Source organism: Rasamsonia emersonii (genome assembly GCF_000968595.1).
Source record: "Rasamsonia emersonii CBS 393.64 chromosome Unknown ctg1118621760168, whole genome shotgun sequence".
In the NCBI taxonomy this organism is placed as follows: Eukaryota; Fungi; Ascomycota; class Eurotiomycetes; order Eurotiales; family Trichocomaceae; genus Rasamsonia; species Rasamsonia emersonii.
In genome coordinates, this window is record NW_013563158.1 from 19,386 (window position 1) to 38,710 (window position 19,325).

Consider the following 19,325-nt stretch of genomic DNA (forward strand, 5'->3'; position numbering starts at 1 on the left):
CCTTCCTTATACATATTGGTTGTTGTATATTTTGCATCTCACATTTTTTTTTGGTCCTTGACGATACCTGGAGGTCTTGTTTATGTTAGCATGTCATTTTGTGTTACGTTTCAGTTGACATGTACGAAGTGAAGTCAATCTGCCTCGACAGATGGTGTGTGGGTGGCATGTGTGGAAGCAAAGTGGTGCTTGGGTGGAGTCTTGGTGCTGAGCAGAGCACATTTTGCCTAAATAAATTTGTACAGTACATGTATGTATGTATGTATGTACATATACAAGGAAATATAAAACCACGTATACGAGGCATTCCAATGTGTTTTACATTCTGTGTTTATCTAATGCAGCTCAGCTGCCCTTCCCGGACGTATTATAAAAAAGGCGTTCATTCGCTTTGTTTGTGGTCAGGAAGAAACCCTCTCATACCCAACGATCTTAATCGACACATCCCCTTCGTCCTTCCAGTCCGGAGAGACAGGCTCCCCGACCCAGTCTGACACCTCGTCGGCTGGGGCTTCGCGCCAGCCGCTCTGCGGAGACAGATCATGGGCATTCAGGGGGAAGAAGGTGTCGCACTGGAAATACTCTTCTTCTGGTTCCGATTCTTGTGTAACTGCCACTACGTCGCCGTTACTGTCCTTGCTGATACTGCTCTTCTTCTTCTTTACCTTCGTCATGACGATCCGAAGGCCTCTCCCGTACGGGCTGTCGGGAGGTAGCCGTAGGGCTGCAGCATAGATCTCTCCGCCTCCAATGACGAATAGATTTCCGACCTGTGTTGTCTGTTTTTGCGTCTGCTGGAGCGACTCGAGAGCGTCTTCCAAGCTCGTCGAGACAAGCGCGTCTGTAACCGGTTCGTTTTCTTCTTCGCCAGCACCAGCACTAGCACCACCCTCTTTTACTATCTCATAACCTGCTTGTTGTTGCTGTTGCTGCTTTTTCAATCTCAACCTCTCCCTCTGCGCCTCCAACTCCGCCAGGATCTGACTGCGCACCGCGCCCGACGTATCGCGCGTGATCACGACATTGATCCGTTTCGCCAGCGGCCGCAGGTTTTTCGGCAGGGACTCGTACGTCTTGCGACCCATGATAATCGCGTTTGTTGTGGTAGGGGGCATGTCTCGCGGCGGACGCGTCGTCACGCGCGCGAAGAAGCTCATGTCGGATTTGATGCGGGGCCAGGGGAGGGTGCCATTGAGGCCGATGCCGAGGAGGTGAGATGTAGTATTGGCTGTATTAGTAGGGTCTGTGGTAATCGGAAGAGAGCAGATGGTACTCGTGCTGGTGCTGGTGCGTAGGACTGGCGTGGTCGCTACAATGAGAGTGAGGGGTCGATGTGTAGTTGGTGGTGGCATGGTGGATGTGTCTGAAGAGGGCATTCTCTTTGTTTTCTTTCCTCAGATATATTAACAAGGAGAGGAAGAGGGAGAGGGGGAGAGAGAGTAAAGAAAAAGAGAAGGCCTTTCGTAAGTACCTGGTGCTATTACTGACGCGTCGAAAAATATAGGAGCTACGATCGCAACTGATAAGATAAAAAGTGGCGGGCGGGTTCCTGAAGCTAAACCCCATACAGCCATGTGTGTATATGTATACGGAGTACTCCATGCAAGAACTATCGAGACATCACAATTTAAAATATTTCTTTCGCATATATATTCCTTATAGGAAAATATGAATTAGAGTAAATTACTTCAGTATTTCCATTACCTGGGTAAGATAATTGGGTAATGCGATTCAAGAATAATAGTATTAAATTACACATGCATGTCTAGCCAAATTGCCGAAATTAACCAAGCTATCAAGATATATGGTAATCGTACAGTACATGCCAAACCAGAAGTAAATAAAAAAAATTTAGTCAGGGAATGTCACCAAAAATCTCATTTTTGTAATCATACATGTTCAGCAATCAGGAAAAGAAAGCAGATACATACCAACAAACTCAGTAGAGGGAAAAAAAGGTTGTACTCATACATGACAAGTTAGAGACCAAAAAAAAAAGCCACGTTCAAAATTCCATTCCAACAGATCGGGGTTTCCCCCTCAGGTCAGGTTGTGACATGCCTTGTCGGGGTCTGTCGACTTGCAGGTCGTCACGGTAGAAGTCGGATTTCCAGAATCTAGACGTTCACTTCGTTCCAACGCGCTTCAAAACTCCGAATCGTTTCATCTGCATCGATCTTCAACATCCATACGAATGTCATAATCTCGATTTCGCCTTCCCATTCGCGGTCACTCTGCATTGCGTTGAGTTTTCGGGTTGAAACCTTTAACTTGCCCTCCTTTTCGGTCCCACTGGGACTGCAAATTTTGAAATGGAGTATGAACAATTTCTCCGTATCTTCTCTAGTGATGCTGCTGATCTCAACTTCGCTACCTTCTTCAAGGTTCATGTTGAGCCAAGCCGTCTCTTCAGGGTGCATGTTGACCCGTGTCTTCACCATCGTGCCGATATCTGCCTTGAGTTTCTCGATATAGTTGTGTTCGATGTCCTTCCATTCGCAGTTCATGCACTTAAAAGGATAGAGTGACCTATAACCGCTAACCAGCCATGGTCCACCGTGAAGCTCCACGAGATGTCTCGGCGGCAGGATGCAATCGTTCTCCCCGACAACACAGTCGCAGTTGTATACAATGGGACGAGGAATTTTTGCGGTAGAACAGGAGGCTGCTGATGTATTGCAGTTCAAGAAGGACTGGGTGAACCTTTCTTTTGCTTGATGGCAATGAACAGTATCAAAAGGCTAGAGAATTCGAGTCAAGATTGGGATATTCTGAGTTATCTTTGTACGTGGAAAAGGAAAAGGAGGAGAGACTGTAGAAACAGAGCTCAGGGAGCAATTTATCCTGTAGAATGACGATGATTCATGACTCCAAATTGCTCATAACTGACTCACATCATTGCTGCATCGTTACTGATTACCTGTCGAATGTCATAATGAAGGAAGGATTCGTGAGGGTGATATCTTCACTTGAATGGGGACAGATATCCGGTCCTCGAATTGAATTGCATACTGGCGATATGATTCATGACACAGAGGCAAAGAAAATCGTGAAAGGTGATGGAATATGCCGACTTGTGGAATGGCCTCCGCTCAGGAGCGAATCATTGTTATCGAGTCCAGTTTCATAACCCACTCAAAGGCAGCCAGACCCGGTACCTTGAGTCGTCACCGTTCTTCCTCTTCACTCTCTGATATCAAACTCATTCGAGAGACCATCAGGATGACGCACAGGGTGACCTGTTGAACTTGCTGCCTTGAGGTAGGGAAAGCTGGCTGTAAATTTTAGAGATTCAATTGACAAAGACATTGTATTAATACATGACAAGACCAAGGTACAGGTATCTTATGGAAATATAGGAAAACATATGGAAAATTCACTTGGATCAGCAGCAATTCATCACCTTTGCTGTCTTGCGCTGACTGGCTGCATAAGCCAGGTTGCCAGCACCGAATATGTGAAAAGAAACCTCGTGATTGAGCATGGAAGAAGTGTTGTGTTTATTACTGGAATTAGCGAAAAATGGAAAAATTAGGGAGAGAATATTGAACTAGAGAGAGGCAGATACCTAGTTCATATAAATTTCGATCCCAACCAAGCAGGATGCAACCCGAAGTGGTTGAATCACATGACCATTAAGCCTCATTAGGTAACTCCTAGACTTCCAGTAGTAGATATAGAACGCCTTGACGCCCATCACCTCCCAGAGAACATCAAGAATAAATGAAAAATCATCACTCATGATCGTCCAAGCGAGTCCCTCAATGGTATCAATCAGCCGTACAATCCAGTCCAGTCAGGACGCAGTCGAGATGAGAAAGAAGAGAGCAAAAGGAAGTAGGTAGGAATCAATTCGTTCCACTGGTACTACTTCCACTCGCATTTTTGGCTTCAGACTGCGACGCCAGACTCTCCTCTAGTGCCTGGCCCACATATTTCACATTCTCCTCCAATTCCTTGTTACGCTTGATGTCATGCTCATCCTCTCCGACAGTGTTCAGTTTCTCGAACAGCCAGGCTTCTTTCATAGACCGCGTCAATGAGAGGATGTCTTCCGCGGCGCGGGTCTGGTTTATTTCCCATTAGTTGGAGGTGATAAGACGGTACTGGTGTCAAAAACTGTTTAGAGAGGACATAAAAAAATATCTAACTCACCAATGCGGATGCTTCTACGTCAAGATTGTAGACTCCAACGGCAGTGTAGGCATTGTCTGTATTTTCGGTCTGTTCAAGATAAAAAGAAAAGCAGAAAGTTAGTTAATTCACTGTTTAAATACAAGGATGGTATGTATTCTCTTGCGTAACAAATCCAGGAACTCTAGCAGACTGTCCAGGTGTCTCTATCAGGTAGAAATGGTGCTAGAAAAAAAAAGATAGGATCACGGATGCGTAGTTTGACATGCACTCACCCTCGCTGGCGCAAGGATATTCTCGAACCGCTGCAACAGCTGCGCGACATTGGTATTGATGCGATCTACAGGAGGGACGTTAGAGAGGCTGATTCCTCGAAATAAGGAGGGCTCGTTGCTTGCTTACTATGTAACGCCTTACTCGTGAACTGAGCATCCATATTTGAATCGAAACGAAGTCGCTCTTGGCTATGTAGCAAAGAAAGAAGGGTTTACGTAAAGCCGGCCATTGAGATGATATATGGTGGCAGAATGGAGGCGGTGGAAAAGACGGTCTGGAAGGCGGTGGAGGAGTTAGCAAAACTGGCCGGGTAAAGTGAGGGTGACCCAAACCATCACTCTCGCCAGCTCTATATGGTCTTTAACACAGGGTCGGGTAAAGTGAGCACTTGACCAAATCCTCACTTTGTCCGAATTTCAGGTCGTTACATATGTCTCCCAGGTCAAAGCTGGGTCAGGTCAAAGTCCGGATAAAATGAGCATTTGACCTTGCTCTCACTTTTTCGGGCTCTGGCTTTGAACATATGCTCTCCAGGTCAGCTCAGGTAGCAGGTTAGAGTCGGGTAAAGTGAGGGTTTAACTCAAGCCTTCTTTGTTGGGCTTCTAGGTTTTAGGTCAAAGGCAGAGAATAATATGAGGGTCACTTTGTCACCAATATTTGTCTCCCATGTCATGGCTAACAGACACAAAGTGTATTATGTTAACATGCTAGAATAGATACAATACCATAATTTATCCATTTCACTTAAGAAAGTTTGGTTATCATTATTAGAACATGCTTGATTGCTCTTGATGCCAACACTGATTCTTCTAACAGTGCTGCTTGCAAATGCCCGATAAGCAATTCCTGCCATTTCTCTGGTGCCCGAATTTAATCCTGACATGATCCTGCGACTCCTGCTATCGCCCTGAATATGACATGTTGGCGTCTTTGATAGGATCATGAAGAATTGAAGATAATCCCAGTCATTCGGGATTATCCTAGTTATTCCAAAAACCGTAGGATCTTAGGGGTATCCATGCTTCCGGAACATCAACCATGAAGGTGATCATGTTAGATCGCAGTCGCAGATAACAAGGATCCAAGACTCGACCCTGCATTTACTTGAAAATAATGGTTGCAGCTGTCGTGAATCGCAGAAGTTGCGACACGCCCACGCCACGCAAATTTCATGGAGGATGCAGTGGCAACATCATCGCACGTATTTCGACTGGATAATAAGTTAGTTGCAGGTATAGAAACGACAGGGAAACGCCAATCATACCATGAATCGTTTGTGAAAGTCTGATCGCAGCAGATCCTGAACTCTATCAGCATCCATCATTCATCTGAAGGTCTGCGGGAAGAGCCTTACATTGACAAATTCCTTGCTCTTCTTTTCTTCTGTACCACGGGCCTGGTTCTTAAAAACCACGTCGTCGTCCCACCGTCGTTTGATATTGAAATCCTGAGGGTTGAGCAATGGGTTACCCCTGGCAATCTCGTACTCTCGTTGCTCCTGTTCTTTGGCAGCTCGTTCACGTTCCTATGCCTCGTCAGCAATGCCTTGTGGGACGCAGGGGCAGTCGAGTAACAAACCTCTTTCTCTTTCTGCGCTTGTCGCTCTTTCTTTATTTTTCCAATTCTCGCATGAGCTCGGCAGCTTCATCCTCTTCGTCATCGCTGAATTTGTCAGCTTAGTCTGGCCTTGCGAATCCGGAATGGGCACCCACCTATCTTCCTCACTACTATCGCTGTCGGACGCAATGGAATCTGCATCTATCTCTCGTGTTTCCTCCAATATTCGCCGTCGTTTGGCTTCCAGATCCTCTTCCTCTTCGGGCCCACCACCGTCATGGGTACCATCCTCTAGCTGACGTTTAGGTGCCGAAACTTTCTCAGTAGTTGTCTCCTCCTTGGTGCCCTTAGTCTTCGCGAAGTGCGCAGCCTCGGCAGCCAGCAACTCCGCTCTCAAGTCTCGCTTTCGGACTTCCTCTTCGCTGCCTTGGCCAGGTTGTCTGGTGGGAGTGTCAGAGATAAACGTCTTATACCCGGTTGGTGGCAACATTACGCACCTGACTTTCAAGGTCATATACGCAGGAAGGAGGCGCTGGTGATAAGCTGGCCCACGAGGGGCCTCCCTGCCTTGAGCCTATAAGCTCAATCAGTCCCTTGTCCTTAAGATGAAAGCAACATCAATGGCAACATACCGGATCAAACGTAGGCCTGTGTGCTACGCGATGTCAGCAGAGCACTCCAAAACTATTATCAAAGAACTCACCTGTTGTCATTTTGAAGGGCGATCTTGAGAAGACGAGGAGCGTTCGGCTGAGGATAGATGCCGTTTGACAGATACAGCTGCTGTACGATCGTTCGCCTGAAAGCAGCAGCCACTCGCAGCTGAGTCAGCAAATCGCTCCTCACCGCCTTTGAATGATTGGCCACGATACGAAAACTCTTTCCGTTGAGCTCCCGCAACAACTTTTGTCCGGCGGAGCACAATGACGCTGATAGAGAAAGTTGCGAGCAAAACGAGTCTTCTTACTGCTGGGGCTTCTTCCCCCTCAGTGTGAGCAATTGGTCACACGATGTCCAGAGAAGTGCCGCTCACCGTTGCAGAGCGTGACTTCATTCTTGAGGCTCTGCACGAGAATGTACGTCTAGACGGTCGAGGTGTCGATGACCTACGTCCTCTGACCATCTCCTTCGGCGAGGAGTATGGACATGTGAAGGTCCATCTGGGTCGGACCAGGTGAGTTATTCTGTAGGTGCCTTTGAGTAACAATTTCTTATTGCTAATTGTGCGACTCTGCAGTCTTGTGGTCCGCATTTCTGCCGAAGTTACCAAGCCCCGCGATGACCGTCCCTCCGATGGTATTTTTACGATTGCCCTTGAGCTGACTGCCATGGGCTCGCCTGCTTGGGAAAGTGCACGGTATGCGATTGCTTTGACACCGACCGCGCTATTTAAGCGAACTAACTGTCTCTTTGCAGCCAGACTGACTTCGAATCTTACGTTTCCCGGATGCTTGATCGGATAATTCGTCACTCCAACGCGCTGGACACAGAGTCGCTGTGCATATTGAAAGGAAAAAGCTGCTGGGGGATCCGTGCCGATGTTCATGTAACCGACTATGACGGCAACCTCATCGATTGTGCCTGTATTGGCATCATGGCGGGTCTGCAGCATTTCCGTCGTCCCGATGCTGAGGTGAAAGAGGGCCAAGTCACGGTATTTGGACTTGACGAGCGGGTTCCCGTGCCCCTAAATATCACTCACAAGCCGTTGGCTATCACTTTCCATGCCTTCCATGAAGGAAAAGTAATCGTCGTGGACGCCACCCTCAAGGAGGAACAGGCTTCCGAGGGAGACCTGGTGATTGCCCTGAACAATTCTGGCGAAACCTGTGCTCTCTACAAGTCTTCAGGTTGCCCTGTCAGTGCGATAGATGTTGTCAACAAGACGTCCCTAGCCTTGCGGAAGGTGCAGGAGATCAATGGCATTATCGGCAAGGCCTTAGAAGCCGATCTGGCCAAGCGCGCCAAACAGAATCGCGGCGTAGAGGCCAGCGCCGAAAACGACCGATGATAAGTACTTCATCCGTATACATTTCATCCTGCGCTCATGCGAATGAAGTGGGTCTCAGGGTTAGTACCTAAAAAAAACAAAAGACATCACGAAATAAAAGCAAGTACACGTTCTTGATGCTGTCTCGTTTTTCGGGCGCCCACCGGCCCCTTGTTTGAGGAGTCTCGTATAAGGTCCACGGGTGGTTTCAAGTGCTCGAGCCAGTTGCCTATTCCATTTTAGGTTGCACAATTGTCAGGCCTCGATTGGCAAGACACTTTTATCACATTGCATGAGTATTATCTACACAATGAAGAATCCCGTCTACGTAACCAGTAGAAACGTTATTGTCGATTATGGGCATTCGAGTAATATGCCGTAGTGCACTCACTGTATTTACGAGAACCCTCTTGTGGCTTGGCACAGGGAACCTTATTGCCAGAAGGTCTCACATTCATTTAATAATAGCGAGCAGCCAAAATAACGAGATTTCTTTGCCTCCGTCCAGCGGCCAATCTGCTCGTGGCGGAGCATGCTGGTGTCTGACGACGAATGCCTGGGCGGCGTCAGACGGTGGCTTAGGTCGGGTCTGCTGGCCACGCGGCGCTTGATTGGCCGTGCTCGGAGACTCCTCCAGAGTGTCCGAGCTGACCTGCAAAACAGCTCAGTCGTGATTCCTCCGTCTCTCAGCGCGCCTTCTTTTGTACGGCAGGTTCTTGAGTTGTCCTTTTTTTCCGCTCTCTCGTCCACATTCAATGCTTCTGGGCCACTCATCTGACTGCGAATCTCAACGAGTGAGGGTGTTTGCCCGCCCGAAACACCATGGCCAGCGGTAGGCCTCCTGGAAGTCATCCGTCCGCTGGCCGCGATGAGGACTTGCTACAACTGGAGGAGAGCGCACCAGTCTACAACAGCGGTCAGCGACCGCCCGTGAACGACGACCATCTGTTGCAGCGATATAATATCCACGATCCAAACCAACAGCAGGGGAGACCATCCGTTTCTTACGATGACTTTGTTGGGGGCACACACCCGCCCGCGGGAGCTGGACAGACAGGCCCAGCAGACGCACGACCTCACTCAAACCATACGGGAAGTAATCCATATGTTGGAGCGCCGGCCACTCGGACCTACTCACAAACGTCGGGGTTAAATAATTACCAGCGCTATTCCGACCTGGATGACTACGAAGATGACCGATCCATGCAGGGCTACGACAATGCGGAGATCGACGAGGACAGTGTATCCCCCGCGCGGGTCAGGAGAGCAAATGAGCGAAATAGTATTCTGGCTCTGGGCGGTGGGCTCATGGGCAGGGCGAAGAACATGCTGGGCATGGGCCACCAGTACTCGGAGATGGATCTGCCGCTGACAGAATCGGGTGCACGAGGTGCACGGATCGATGGTCCCGAGGGGGACGAAGGCAGTCCCCCAAAGAGCAGGAAAAGGTTCAGTGCCGGGGACTTCAAATTCGGCTTTGGGAAAAAGAAGGTGGATCCTTCGACTCTGGGACCCCGGATCATCATGCTCAATAACGCGCCCGCGAATGCCGCACATAAATACGTGGATAATCATATCTCCACGGCCAAGTACAATATCATCACCTTTATACCTAAGTTCCTCTTTGAACAGTTCTCGAAATACGCCAACCTTTTTTTCTTGTTTACCGCCTGTCTTCAGCAAATCCCCAATGTGACCCCTACCAACCGATATACTACCATTGTGCCGTTGATAATTGTGCTGATAGTCTCAGCCGTCAAGGAACTGATTGAAGATTTCAAACGGAGGAGCTCGGACAAATCCCTCAATTACTCCAAGGCCAGGGTTCTCAAAGGGTCCACGTTTCAGGAGACCAGATGGCTGGATGTCGCAGTGGGAGACATTGTGCGGGTGGAATCCGAAGAGCCATTTCCCGCAGACCTGGTTTTGCTTGCGAGTTCTGAGCCCGAAGGTCTCTGTTACATTGAGACAGCCAATTTGGACGGAGAGACAAACCTCAAAGTTAAGCAGGCCATCCCGGAAACCGCCCACCTGGTCAATCCTAGCGACCTGAGCAGGCTGACAGGGCGGATACGGTCCGAACAGCCGAATAGCAGCCTCTACACGTATGAAGCCACGTTGACCATGCATGCCGGAGGAGGCGAGAAGGAGCTACCTCTGTCGCCTGACCAACTTCTGCTTCGAGGAGCTACGCTGCGTAATACACCGTGGATTCATGGCGTGGTTGTCTTCACTGGTCATGAGACAAAGTTGATGAGAAATGCCACCGCAACTCCGATCAAGCGAACCGCTGTGGAACACACCGTCAACTGGCAGATTCTGATGCTTGTTGGCGTTCTTGTAGCTCTTAGTGTGATCAGCTCTGTCGGAGACTTAATCGTTCGGGAGACGGCATCCAGCAAACTATCGTACCTCGACTACGGTTCATATCAACCTGTGAAACAGTTTATTATGGATATCTTCACCTACTGGGTGCTCTACTCTAACCTCGTTCCGATCTCACTTTTCGTGACAATAGAGATCGTTAAGTACTTCCAGGCTTTTCTTATCAGTTCCGATCTTGATATGTACTATGATAAGACGGACACACCTGCGGTTTGCCGGACGTCTTCTCTCGTGGAGGAGTTGGGTCAGATCGAGTACATCTTCTCTGACAAGACGGGTACTTTAACCTGCAACCAGATGGAGTTTAAACAGTGCTCCATCGGTGGGATTCAGTATGCTGGTGAGGTTCCCGAAGATCGGAGGCCGACGAGCGATGGGGACGATACTGGTATTCACGACTTCAAGAAGCTCCGTGAGAACTTGAAATCTCATCCTACCAAAGAGGCCATTCATCATTTCCTCACGTTGCTGGCAACCTGCCACACGGTCATTCCAGAGAGGAGGGCCGAGAAACCTGGGGAAATCAAATATCAGGCCTCGTCTCCTGATGAAGGTGCTCTGGTAGAAGGAGCTGTTATGTTGGGTTATCGGTTCACAAACCGGAAACCTCGGTCAGTTATTATCACTGTGGACGGGCAGGAATATGAATACGAGTTGCTGGCTGTATGCGAATTCAACTCGAGCAGGAAAAGGATGTCAACTATCTTCCGATGCCCTGATGGAAAGGTCCGAATCTATTGCAAGGGTGCAGACACGGTGATCCTGGAACGCCTCAATCCGGACAATCCAATCGTGGAAGCCACCTTACAGCACCTTGAGGAATACGCTTCTGAAGGTCTGCGGACCCTCTGTCTGGCAATGAGAGAAATCCCGGAGGATGAATTCCAACAGTGGATCCAGATCCACGACAAGGCCGCCACGACTGTCAGCGGAAACCGTCAAGAGGAACTGGATAAGGCATCCGAGCTTATCGAGAAAGACTTCTACCTTCTCGGAGCTACTGCCATCGAAGACAGATTGCAGGATGGAGTCCCTGACACTATCCACACTCTGCAGACCGCCGGCATCAAAATCTGGGTTTTGACTGGTGACAGACAAGAAACCGCCATCAACATTGGCATGTCATGCAAGCTTATCTCGGAAGACATGACGTTGCTTATCGTGAACGAAGAGTCCGCCTCTGCTACCAGAGAGAACTTGTCGAAGAAATTGCAAGCGATTCAGAGTCAGACCGCTTCCGGCGGGGAAACAGAACCTCTCGCGCTCATCATTGATGGGAAGTCCTTGACTTATGCGCTTGAGAAAGATTTGGAAAAGACCTTCCTGGATTTGGCGGTTATGTGCAAGGCCGTCGTGTGCTGGTAAGTTTTCTTTGTATTGGGTTATATGCCATTTGGATTTCAATTCTGACTGGCCGTAGTCGTGTTTCACCGCTCCAGAAAGCTCTTGTAGTCAAGCTTGTCAAGCGTCATTTGAAGTCTCTGCTTCTTGCTATCGGCGACGGAGCCAATGATGTGTCCATGATCCAGGCAGCCCATGTGGGTGTGGGTATCAGTGGTGTTGAGGGTCTCCAGGCTGCGCGGGCTGCCGACGTGTCCATTGCGCAGTTCCGCTACCTTCGAAAACTGCTTCTTGTTCACGGATCCTGGGCCTATTCGCGGATCAGCAAGGTGATTTTGTATTCCTTCTACAAGAACATCGCTCTCAACATGACGCAGTTCTGGGTGAGTTAACCTTTGGAGAGGTTCCTTTATGTAGTCTCATGACTAATGCGAATCTCCAGTACGCCTTTCAAAATGCCTTCTCGGGGGAAGTGATCTACGAGTCGTGGACTCTGTCCTTCTACAACGTCTTGTTCACGGTGCTTCCTCCGTTTGTCATGGGGATCGTTGATCAGTTTGTTTCGGCCCGACTGTTGGATCGGTACCCTCAGCTGTACCAGCTCGGTCAGAAGGGCGTTTTCTTCAAGATGCACAGCTTCTGGTCATGGATCGCCAACGGCTTCTTCCATTCGCTTGTAGCTTACGTCGTTTCGGAGCTTATTTTCTACGACGATCTCCCAATGCGGAATGGTTTGACAGCAGGTCATTGGGTATGGGGCACATGCCTGTACACGGCTGTCCTTGTCACGGTGCTGGGGAAGGCGTCTCTCGTCACGAATATTTGGACTAAATATCATGTCATCGCTATTCCTGGATCGCTTCTGATCTGGCTGATTTTCCTCCCTGCTTACGGCTACGTGGCGCCGACTCTTGGGTTCTCGATGGAATACTACGGCATCATCCCTGTTATATTCACGCTACCGCAGTTCTACATGATGGCTATTATCCTGCCCGCGATCTGCCTTCTCCGTGACTTTGCCTGGAAATATGCGAAACGCATGTACATTCCGCAGCCGTACCATCACGTCCAAGAGATCCAGAAGTATAATGTCCAAGATTACCGGCCGCGGATGGAGCAGTTCCAGAAGGCGATCCGGAAGGTTCGCCAGGTGCAGCGGATGCGGAAACAGCGCGGCTATGCCTTCAGTCAAGCCGACGAGGGCGGACAGATGAGGATTGTTAACGCTTATGACACGACGAGGAGCAGGGGTAGATATGGAGAGATGGCCAGTTTGAGAAGGCCGGTTTGACAGGGTACTTGTGTTATTTTTTTATGGTCCTGCTGCAGCTTTTTAGTGCTTTATTTATTACTGTCTGGCACGGTTGATGGCGCTGGGAGATATTATTTTTGTGTGTGTATTTTCGAGACAATCTCATGTCTGCTCTTGCTCGCAGCGTTGTTTTCTCCCTGATGATTTGTTTTAATAATGAGAACGCATTCAAATGTCCAATCTAACTGTTGACCGAAATAGGTTATTGCGGATCAGGAGCAGTGACACAGCGGACCGTAGCAATGAAGTAATCTAATTCTAAACTGATTTGTCGGGCTCAGCTTTGTTGGTTGGGTTTCACTATTAATTAGGTATAGTACAGCTACTGTACCTATTCTAATCTGCGCTCAACAAATCGCTAATTAACAACCCTCTTCTACTGGAGGTCTGGAACTGCTCTCCTCGCAGCGGGACGTGTAAGACTGGGCATGCCGCATCCAGGTTACCTCGGTTGCCTGCACCATCATACTACCTCTCGTCACACCATCGAATTTCACGTTAAGTAGCACAGAACGCCAACTTGGATTGTATGCAGCGAATTATCGACGATGCAGAGAGTACAGTCTATACTGCTGTATAATCACTGTCATTTGCTCGAGGTTGTTTTGCAGATGTGAATGAATTTTGTACGCGATAGACGGGAATAAATAATCTCAAAGTCGAACACGGAGTACGAGTATACGACTTACCCAAGTAGGTATTTGTAGATCATTGCACATGCTGCATTGCTGCATGCATCCCGGGATCTCTTGGATCTACCGTGGTGCTGGCACCGAAACTATTAGCGCGCTGATAAGGTACTACCTCACTAGGTACGACTTACCTAGGTAGGTAGATCGACTTCTTCCCATTATTATGAATGACTATCTGTGTAGTAAGTAATAATGCTCGAGTTGATTAAAGAATGGACTTCTAAGAAAAAGGCCGTATTTCAGCATCACTGAAAGAATGACTGTAGAGTGCAATAGACTCGAATCTGATGGTGATTCATGACAAATTCGATCTATTATTGTTTCTGTTGTGGGTAAAGACAGACGGGAAGGATCGACACTTGCGGGACCAACGCAGCGCCACTTCAGTTGTGTCCTTCAGCTTTTTCCTTTTTTGCTTTCCTTCGTTTGACAGGTCACATTATCATGTTAATATTAAAGGAAGAATCCAGACTCCTGTGATACGATGTCCTCCGTCGGCCATCATCCTTGTCTCAGTCATTCACTTTAATCCCCGTCCTTGCCATAGTTGCCAGATGGCCATTCCTCTGCTCTTATCATTACAGGGTTGTGTCAACACCTGTTGAGAACGACATTGGTGCTTCATTCTCTTCCTCCTTAGCGATATACAGTACCTCTGATAAGTGTCCAGAAGAAAGATATGGGGCTACTCTTTTCCAAGCCCAAACCGGCCCGGCCGGCCACGGTGCCGACGGATACGATCATTCCATGTCACTACTGGGATGCCCAACCAATTATGAGAGCCTATTGTATGGACTTGACCTTTCGGTTTGATGATGTATTGGACACCGACAAGATGCGTGCTGCTCTTGCTCGCCTGCTGGAAATCGGGGACTGGAGAAAACTCGGAGCGCGTATCCGCTTGAATGTGAGACTGTACCCATCTATATATCGATTATCTTTCCCGTGCTGAGTAGTAAATCTTTGTTCAGGAGGCGGGAAAGCTGGAATACCATGTTCCTGAAAAGTACGACGAAAAGCGTCCCGGCTTCACGTTCACCATCGCGAAATACGACATGAGCATCAAGGATCATCCTCTGGCTTCACGGCTGCCGAAGATGACGGATCGTCCGTCGCTGGTCGGTAGTACGACCGAGTTTAGTCCTCTCGTCCGCAGTGCAGATGCACCCAAAAAGCTGGAGGACTGGTTATACTCCGATTTTCCTCAGCTGCCCATTCACGTGGTCTCGTTCAACGACGCCACGCTGCTGACGGTTACATTCATGCATACCCTTACGGATGCCATGGGTATGTCTAGTTTTTTTCGAGCTTGGACTGCTGTTCTCCGTGGAGAAGAAGATCAGGTACCGCCGTTTGTCGGCTTCAACAAGGATCCAATGGCCTCGTTGAGCGAGGCAACGCCGCCAGAACGATATGTGTACTTTGGGAAGGTGATGAAAGGCCTGTCCCTGGCGATGTTTGTAGTCCGCATTATTTTTGACCTGATCTGGCACCCCCAGGAGGAAGAGCGAGTGATCTTTGTTCCGGCAGAGTATCTACAACAAATGAGGGACAGCGCTCTTCAAGAGCTTGCTGCCGAAAGCAATGAAGGAAGAACCCCCTTCGTCAGCGAGGGCGATGTCTTGTACTCGTGGTTGTCTCGAGTCGTACTCTCGGCACTCAAACCGCGGCCGATAGGACGGTCGCGCTGCTCAACGTCTTCGACGTGCGATCCACCCTTGAAGACCGTTTCCCGCCAAATAGTGCCTATATAGGTAACGCAGTCGTCAGTGCATTCACCTTTGTACCCGCGCGTCGGATCCTCGAGGCACCTTTGAGCTTTGTAGCCTCTCAACTGCGCGCCGCTCTGGAGCAGCAGAGGACCAGGGAACAGATCCAAGCATATGTCGCAATCCATACAAGGGCTGTTGACAAGACAGGCCAAGTTCCTCTCTTTGGCGATGCCGGCATGCTTCTGCTGTCATGCACGAACTGGGCCAAGGGAAGACTCTTCGAGATCGACTTCTCGTCAGCAGTGATTGCACCTGGGTTGCCGCTCTCTCAGCGGGCCAACAAACTCGGTCGAGCGTCCTACATCAATGTTGTCCCACACAAAAACCGCATCCCCACGCGCAATTCTGTGTCGGTGGTCGGAAAGGACGCGGCTGGCAACTTTTGGACTATATTGTCGATGCGGAAAGAGGCCTGGCCGAAGGTTGATGAGTACCTGAGGGCACTTAGTGAGGATAAATAGCAATCTCTTCGGCATAGTCTCCAGTCATGTTACTTCTTGTAACCGCTTTTGGAATATAAAATACATACTTGGTCGCACGTTTGGCATAATATGGGACAGTTAGACACTGTTCTAGTATAGACTGGCTGTCATAAATAAAATAGGCCAAAAGATACATACACAAATGATAAGCCCAATAGCAAGCCGAGACATTCGAATGCAAAGGATCCATAAATATAATAGCTCTGTGTACATGATACCTATAAAAAGACGGGACAACATCGGGCCGAGAGCACCGAGATCCATGACGTCGCCGTTGCGGGGCGTCCTGAAGGCACAGACAAGATAGCGGGGCATCTGAAATCCAATCCTAATCATCCTCTTCTCCCCGACACCCTGGCCATGCGCAGCCTTATTTATTATTAGTTTATCGATATTATTATCCCGGTCGCGAGATTGGTTGGATGCACGATGCAGAGCAGATCATAGCATGATGTCGCCGCTCCAACCCTTGCCTGCAAACGCGTCCCGTTCTCTGATCACCTGATTCAGTTCAAATATACTATACTACATACTGCGACACATAACATATACTTACTATGATCTGTTTATTGTGATGACTTCAATCGACTTTGTTCATGTGGATACATATATTTCGTGTCCTGGATACATGTCCCCTTGCTTCTCCGGATGACCTCAATGACTCAATGAATGAATGATTGATTGATTGCAACTGAATGTCCATATGTGTACATGTATATGCGAATATCATCCCAATGACTACTACACCGCCGGCAGAGGACCCCACCGCTGCGTCTGACTTCGAGTCTCTCTTCAAGGACTGTCCGCCCATCTTCGTCCTCCCAACACATCTCAGTCTGGACGAGCTGCATGCTGTGGAAGACTCGCTCGCAAAGCACGGTGCGCCCCTCACGTACGATGTCTCGGAGGCCAAGATTGTTCTGGGAACGATCGGTCAGCGCAAACGCGCGGCGTTGGAGTTGAGGTCTCGAGGTGTCTGGACGGAGGAGATATCGCCGGCGACGTCGACAGCGACAGGTCCCAGCCAACAACCGCCTTCGAAACGGAGGCGGGTCGATAAGACTGTAGATCATGTTTCCAGATCACCGGTTGTCGATCTGAGCACGGAGTCAGACGAAGAAGCAGGGAGACCATCGCATTCGCCAGATGTGGCCCAGGCTGATAGTACGAGTGACAGCTTCTCGTCAGTAGAAAGTGAGTCTGACGGGATAGCGGAGCGGCACATCAAGGTCGTCAAGCTGGAGTGGCTCACGCAATCTCTAAAGGAGGGAAAGCTGCTGCCTCTCGACCCGTACGTCGTCTACTACGCTCGGGTGGTTGATCGACCTGAGGTCAAGAAAGCAGCGCCCAAGCCTTCGAGGCTGGCGTCTGAGTCCCAACAGATACTGGAGAGAGCAATGGAAGATGCAGCGTCCCAACCACCTTCCGCATCCTTGTCCTCGCGCTTCGGTGTTCGCCGGACGAAACACCCAGACGAAAAAGGCCAGCACTACCATCCACCAACACTCTACCGCCAGACGACCTCGGAACATGAGGAGACAATACCCCTTCCACCAGCGCCTGACTGGGTGAAGAACAATGTCATGTACGCATGCATGCGTTCCGCGCCGTTGCACCCGCCAAACGAAAAGTTCATCGACCAACTGGTGAAGATCAGAAGGGCTAGGGAGCTCACGTTGGATGAGGTCGGGGTCCGTGCTTACAGCACTGCCATTGCCTCCATAGCAGCGTATCCGTACGAATTCCGGAGTCCTGCGGAGGTGCTATCTCTCCCCGGGTGTGACATGAAGATCGCGAATCTCTTTGTGGAATTCAAGAACAGCCCTGACGGCACGCTGGCGGCGGCAGAAGCGCTCGACACGGATCCGGTGTTGAAGGTTCTGAATCAGTTCTCCAAGATCTGGGGCGTTGGCGCAAAGACGGCGCGCGAGTTCTACTACCAGCGAGAGTGGCGCGACCTGGACGACGTGATCGAGCACGGCTGGAACAGCCTCTCGCGGGTGCAGCAAATCGGCGTCAAGTACTACGACGAATTTCTGGCGGGGATCCCTCGCTCGGAGGTCGCTGACATTGCCAAGACGATCCACCGACATGCGACCATGGTCCGTCCGGGATGCGAGTACGACGGGCAGGGCATGGAGTGCATCATCGTGGGCGGGTATCGGCGGGGGAAGGAGATCTGCGGCGACATCGATCTGGTGCTGAGCCATCGGGACGAGAGGGTAACGAAAAACCTGGTTGTCGATGTTGTCAGCAGTCTCGAGTCCGAGGGGTGGGTGACGCATACGCTTGCCCTGATTATGTCGACGTCGAACCGGGAGCAGCAGACGCTTCCGTTCCGGGGGGAGGGGAGTGGACACCATCACTTTGACAGTCTGGACAAGGCCCTCGTCGTGTGGCAGGATCCGCATTTCGGAGACCAGGACGAGACAGACCAAGATCCCGAGCGGAGACGCAAGCGCAACCCGAACCCCCACCGACGGGTCGATATCATCATCTCGCCGTGGCGGACGGTCGGGTGCGCCGTGCTGGGCTGGTCCGGGGACACGACGTTTGAGCGCGACCTGCGGCGGTACGCGAAGAAGGCGCACGGCTGGAAGTTCGACTCGAGCGGGGTGCGCGAGCGCACGTCGGGTGGGAAGGTTATTGACCTGGAGCGCGGTGGTCAGACGTGGGAGGAGCGCGAGCGACTGGTCATGGAGGGGCTGGGGGTGGGATGGCGGCCTGCGACGGAGAGGTGTTCGAGGTGAACATATATATCTTCGACGTATTATATATACATATCATCTTGTATATACGTACATATGTCCTATGATATAAGAATGCTGTCTGTCTGATAGTACTGCCAAACAGTATTTCTGGAGACAGGAGCAAGGATGACTTTCCATCCCTTGGACGCTATATTCACCCAATGCGTAGTTATCTCCTTACCTAAGTACTGCCAGGAGAAGTGACCACGCCTGTCCCAATAATAACTCCGTAGCTGGCCAACAGTCTGCAAAGAAAAAAAGCCTTCGTTCGATCGCTCTGGGTTCCAATTTAAAAAAAGGGAATCCCATTCTAATAAGATCTGCTGTAGGGGTGCTACTGGAGGGACAACACCCCTTATCGGATGCTTTTTTTATGCTTGTTTCTTTATTTTCATTTTATTTTCGTGGTGATGGTAGTGGTGGTAGTGGTTGTGATATTGGGATTTCCCTTTCGGGAAGGTCTCGACTTGAAGACTATAGCAGAGGTTTTAGCGCTATTAGCACCCATGCTTGTCTGGCTGATATCATGAGAAGAGAACCTTGTGTGAACTTTTATAAGAATATATATCATATCTCTTTAATGACTTGTTCTGCATAATTCCTAATATACATACGTAGGTACCTACTGTACCTC

The 19,325-nt window shown here is 49.6% G+C and overlaps 8 protein-coding genes across 8 annotated transcripts; 4 read left to right on the forward strand and 4 right to left on the reverse strand.

Annotated features, from left to right (window-relative positions):
* Positions 1-401: 401 nt before the first annotated feature.
* T310_4804 (Dihydrofolate reductase) lies at positions 402-1,352 on the reverse strand (the record flags this gene model as incomplete). Its single annotated transcript, XM_013472309.1, has 1 exon — positions 402-1,352. One exon carries the CDS (start codon positions 1,350-1,352, stop codon positions 402-404), a length of 951 nt encoding a protein of 316 aa, XP_013327763.1.
* A 765-nt stretch (positions 1,353-2,117) lies between these two features.
* Positions 2,118-3,309, reverse strand: T310_4805 (uncharacterized protein; the record flags this gene model as incomplete). Its single annotated transcript, XM_013472310.1, has 2 exons — positions 2,118-2,741; positions 3,232-3,309. The coding sequence occupies 2 exons, from the start codon at positions 3,307-3,309 to the stop codon at positions 2,118-2,120; spliced, it is 702 nt and encodes a 233-aa protein (XP_013327764.1).
* A 539-nt stretch (positions 3,310-3,848) lies between these two features.
* Positions 3,849-4,570, reverse strand: T310_4806 (uncharacterized protein; the record flags this gene model as incomplete). Its single annotated transcript, XM_013472311.1, has 4 exons — positions 3,849-4,067; positions 4,156-4,224; positions 4,410-4,474; positions 4,537-4,570. 4 exons carry the CDS (start codon positions 4,568-4,570, stop codon positions 3,849-3,851), a joined length of 387 nt encoding a protein of 128 aa, XP_013327765.1.
* Positions 4,571-5,579: 1,009 nt separating this feature from the next.
* T310_4807 (uncharacterized protein) lies at positions 5,580-6,680 on the reverse strand (the record flags this gene model as incomplete). The annotated part of the gene is made up of 7 exons (XM_013472312.1): positions 5,580-5,620; positions 5,675-5,717; positions 5,765-5,913; positions 5,989-6,407; positions 6,465-6,541; positions 6,600-6,622; positions 6,671-6,680. 7 exons carry the CDS (start codon positions 6,678-6,680, stop codon positions 5,580-5,582), a joined length of 762 nt encoding a protein of 253 aa, XP_013327766.1.
* An 881-nt stretch (positions 6,681-7,561) lies between these two features.
* T310_4808 (Exosome complex endonuclease 2/ribosomal RNA processing protein) lies at positions 7,562-7,978 on the forward strand (the record flags this gene model as incomplete). Its single annotated transcript, XM_013472313.1, has 1 exon — positions 7,562-7,978. One exon carries the CDS (start codon positions 7,562-7,564, stop codon positions 7,976-7,978), a length of 417 nt encoding a protein of 138 aa, XP_013327767.1.
* An 801-nt stretch (positions 7,979-8,779) lies between these two features.
* Positions 8,780-12,974, forward strand: T310_4809 (Phospholipid-translocating ATPase; the record flags this gene model as incomplete). The annotated part of the gene is made up of 3 exons (XM_013472314.1): positions 8,780-11,703; positions 11,763-12,066; positions 12,126-12,974. The coding sequence occupies 3 exons, from the start codon at positions 8,780-8,782 to the stop codon at positions 12,972-12,974; spliced, it is 4,077 nt and encodes a 1,358-aa protein (XP_013327768.1).
* A 1,392-nt stretch (positions 12,975-14,366) lies between these two features.
* On the forward strand, positions 14,367-15,920 carry T310_4810 (LysR family regulatory protein; the record flags this gene model as incomplete). Its single annotated transcript, XM_013472315.1, has 3 exons — positions 14,367-14,594; positions 14,659-14,974; positions 15,442-15,920. 3 exons carry the CDS (start codon positions 14,367-14,369, stop codon positions 15,918-15,920), a joined length of 1,023 nt encoding a protein of 340 aa, XP_013327769.1.
* A 755-nt stretch (positions 15,921-16,675) lies between these two features.
* Positions 16,676-18,691, forward strand: T310_4811 (Terminal deoxynucleotidyl transferase; the record flags this gene model as incomplete). The annotated part of the gene is made up of 1 exon (XM_013472316.1): positions 16,676-18,691. One exon carries the CDS (start codon positions 16,676-16,678, stop codon positions 18,689-18,691), a length of 2,016 nt encoding a protein of 671 aa, XP_013327770.1.
* Positions 18,692-19,325: the final 634 nt, after the last annotated feature.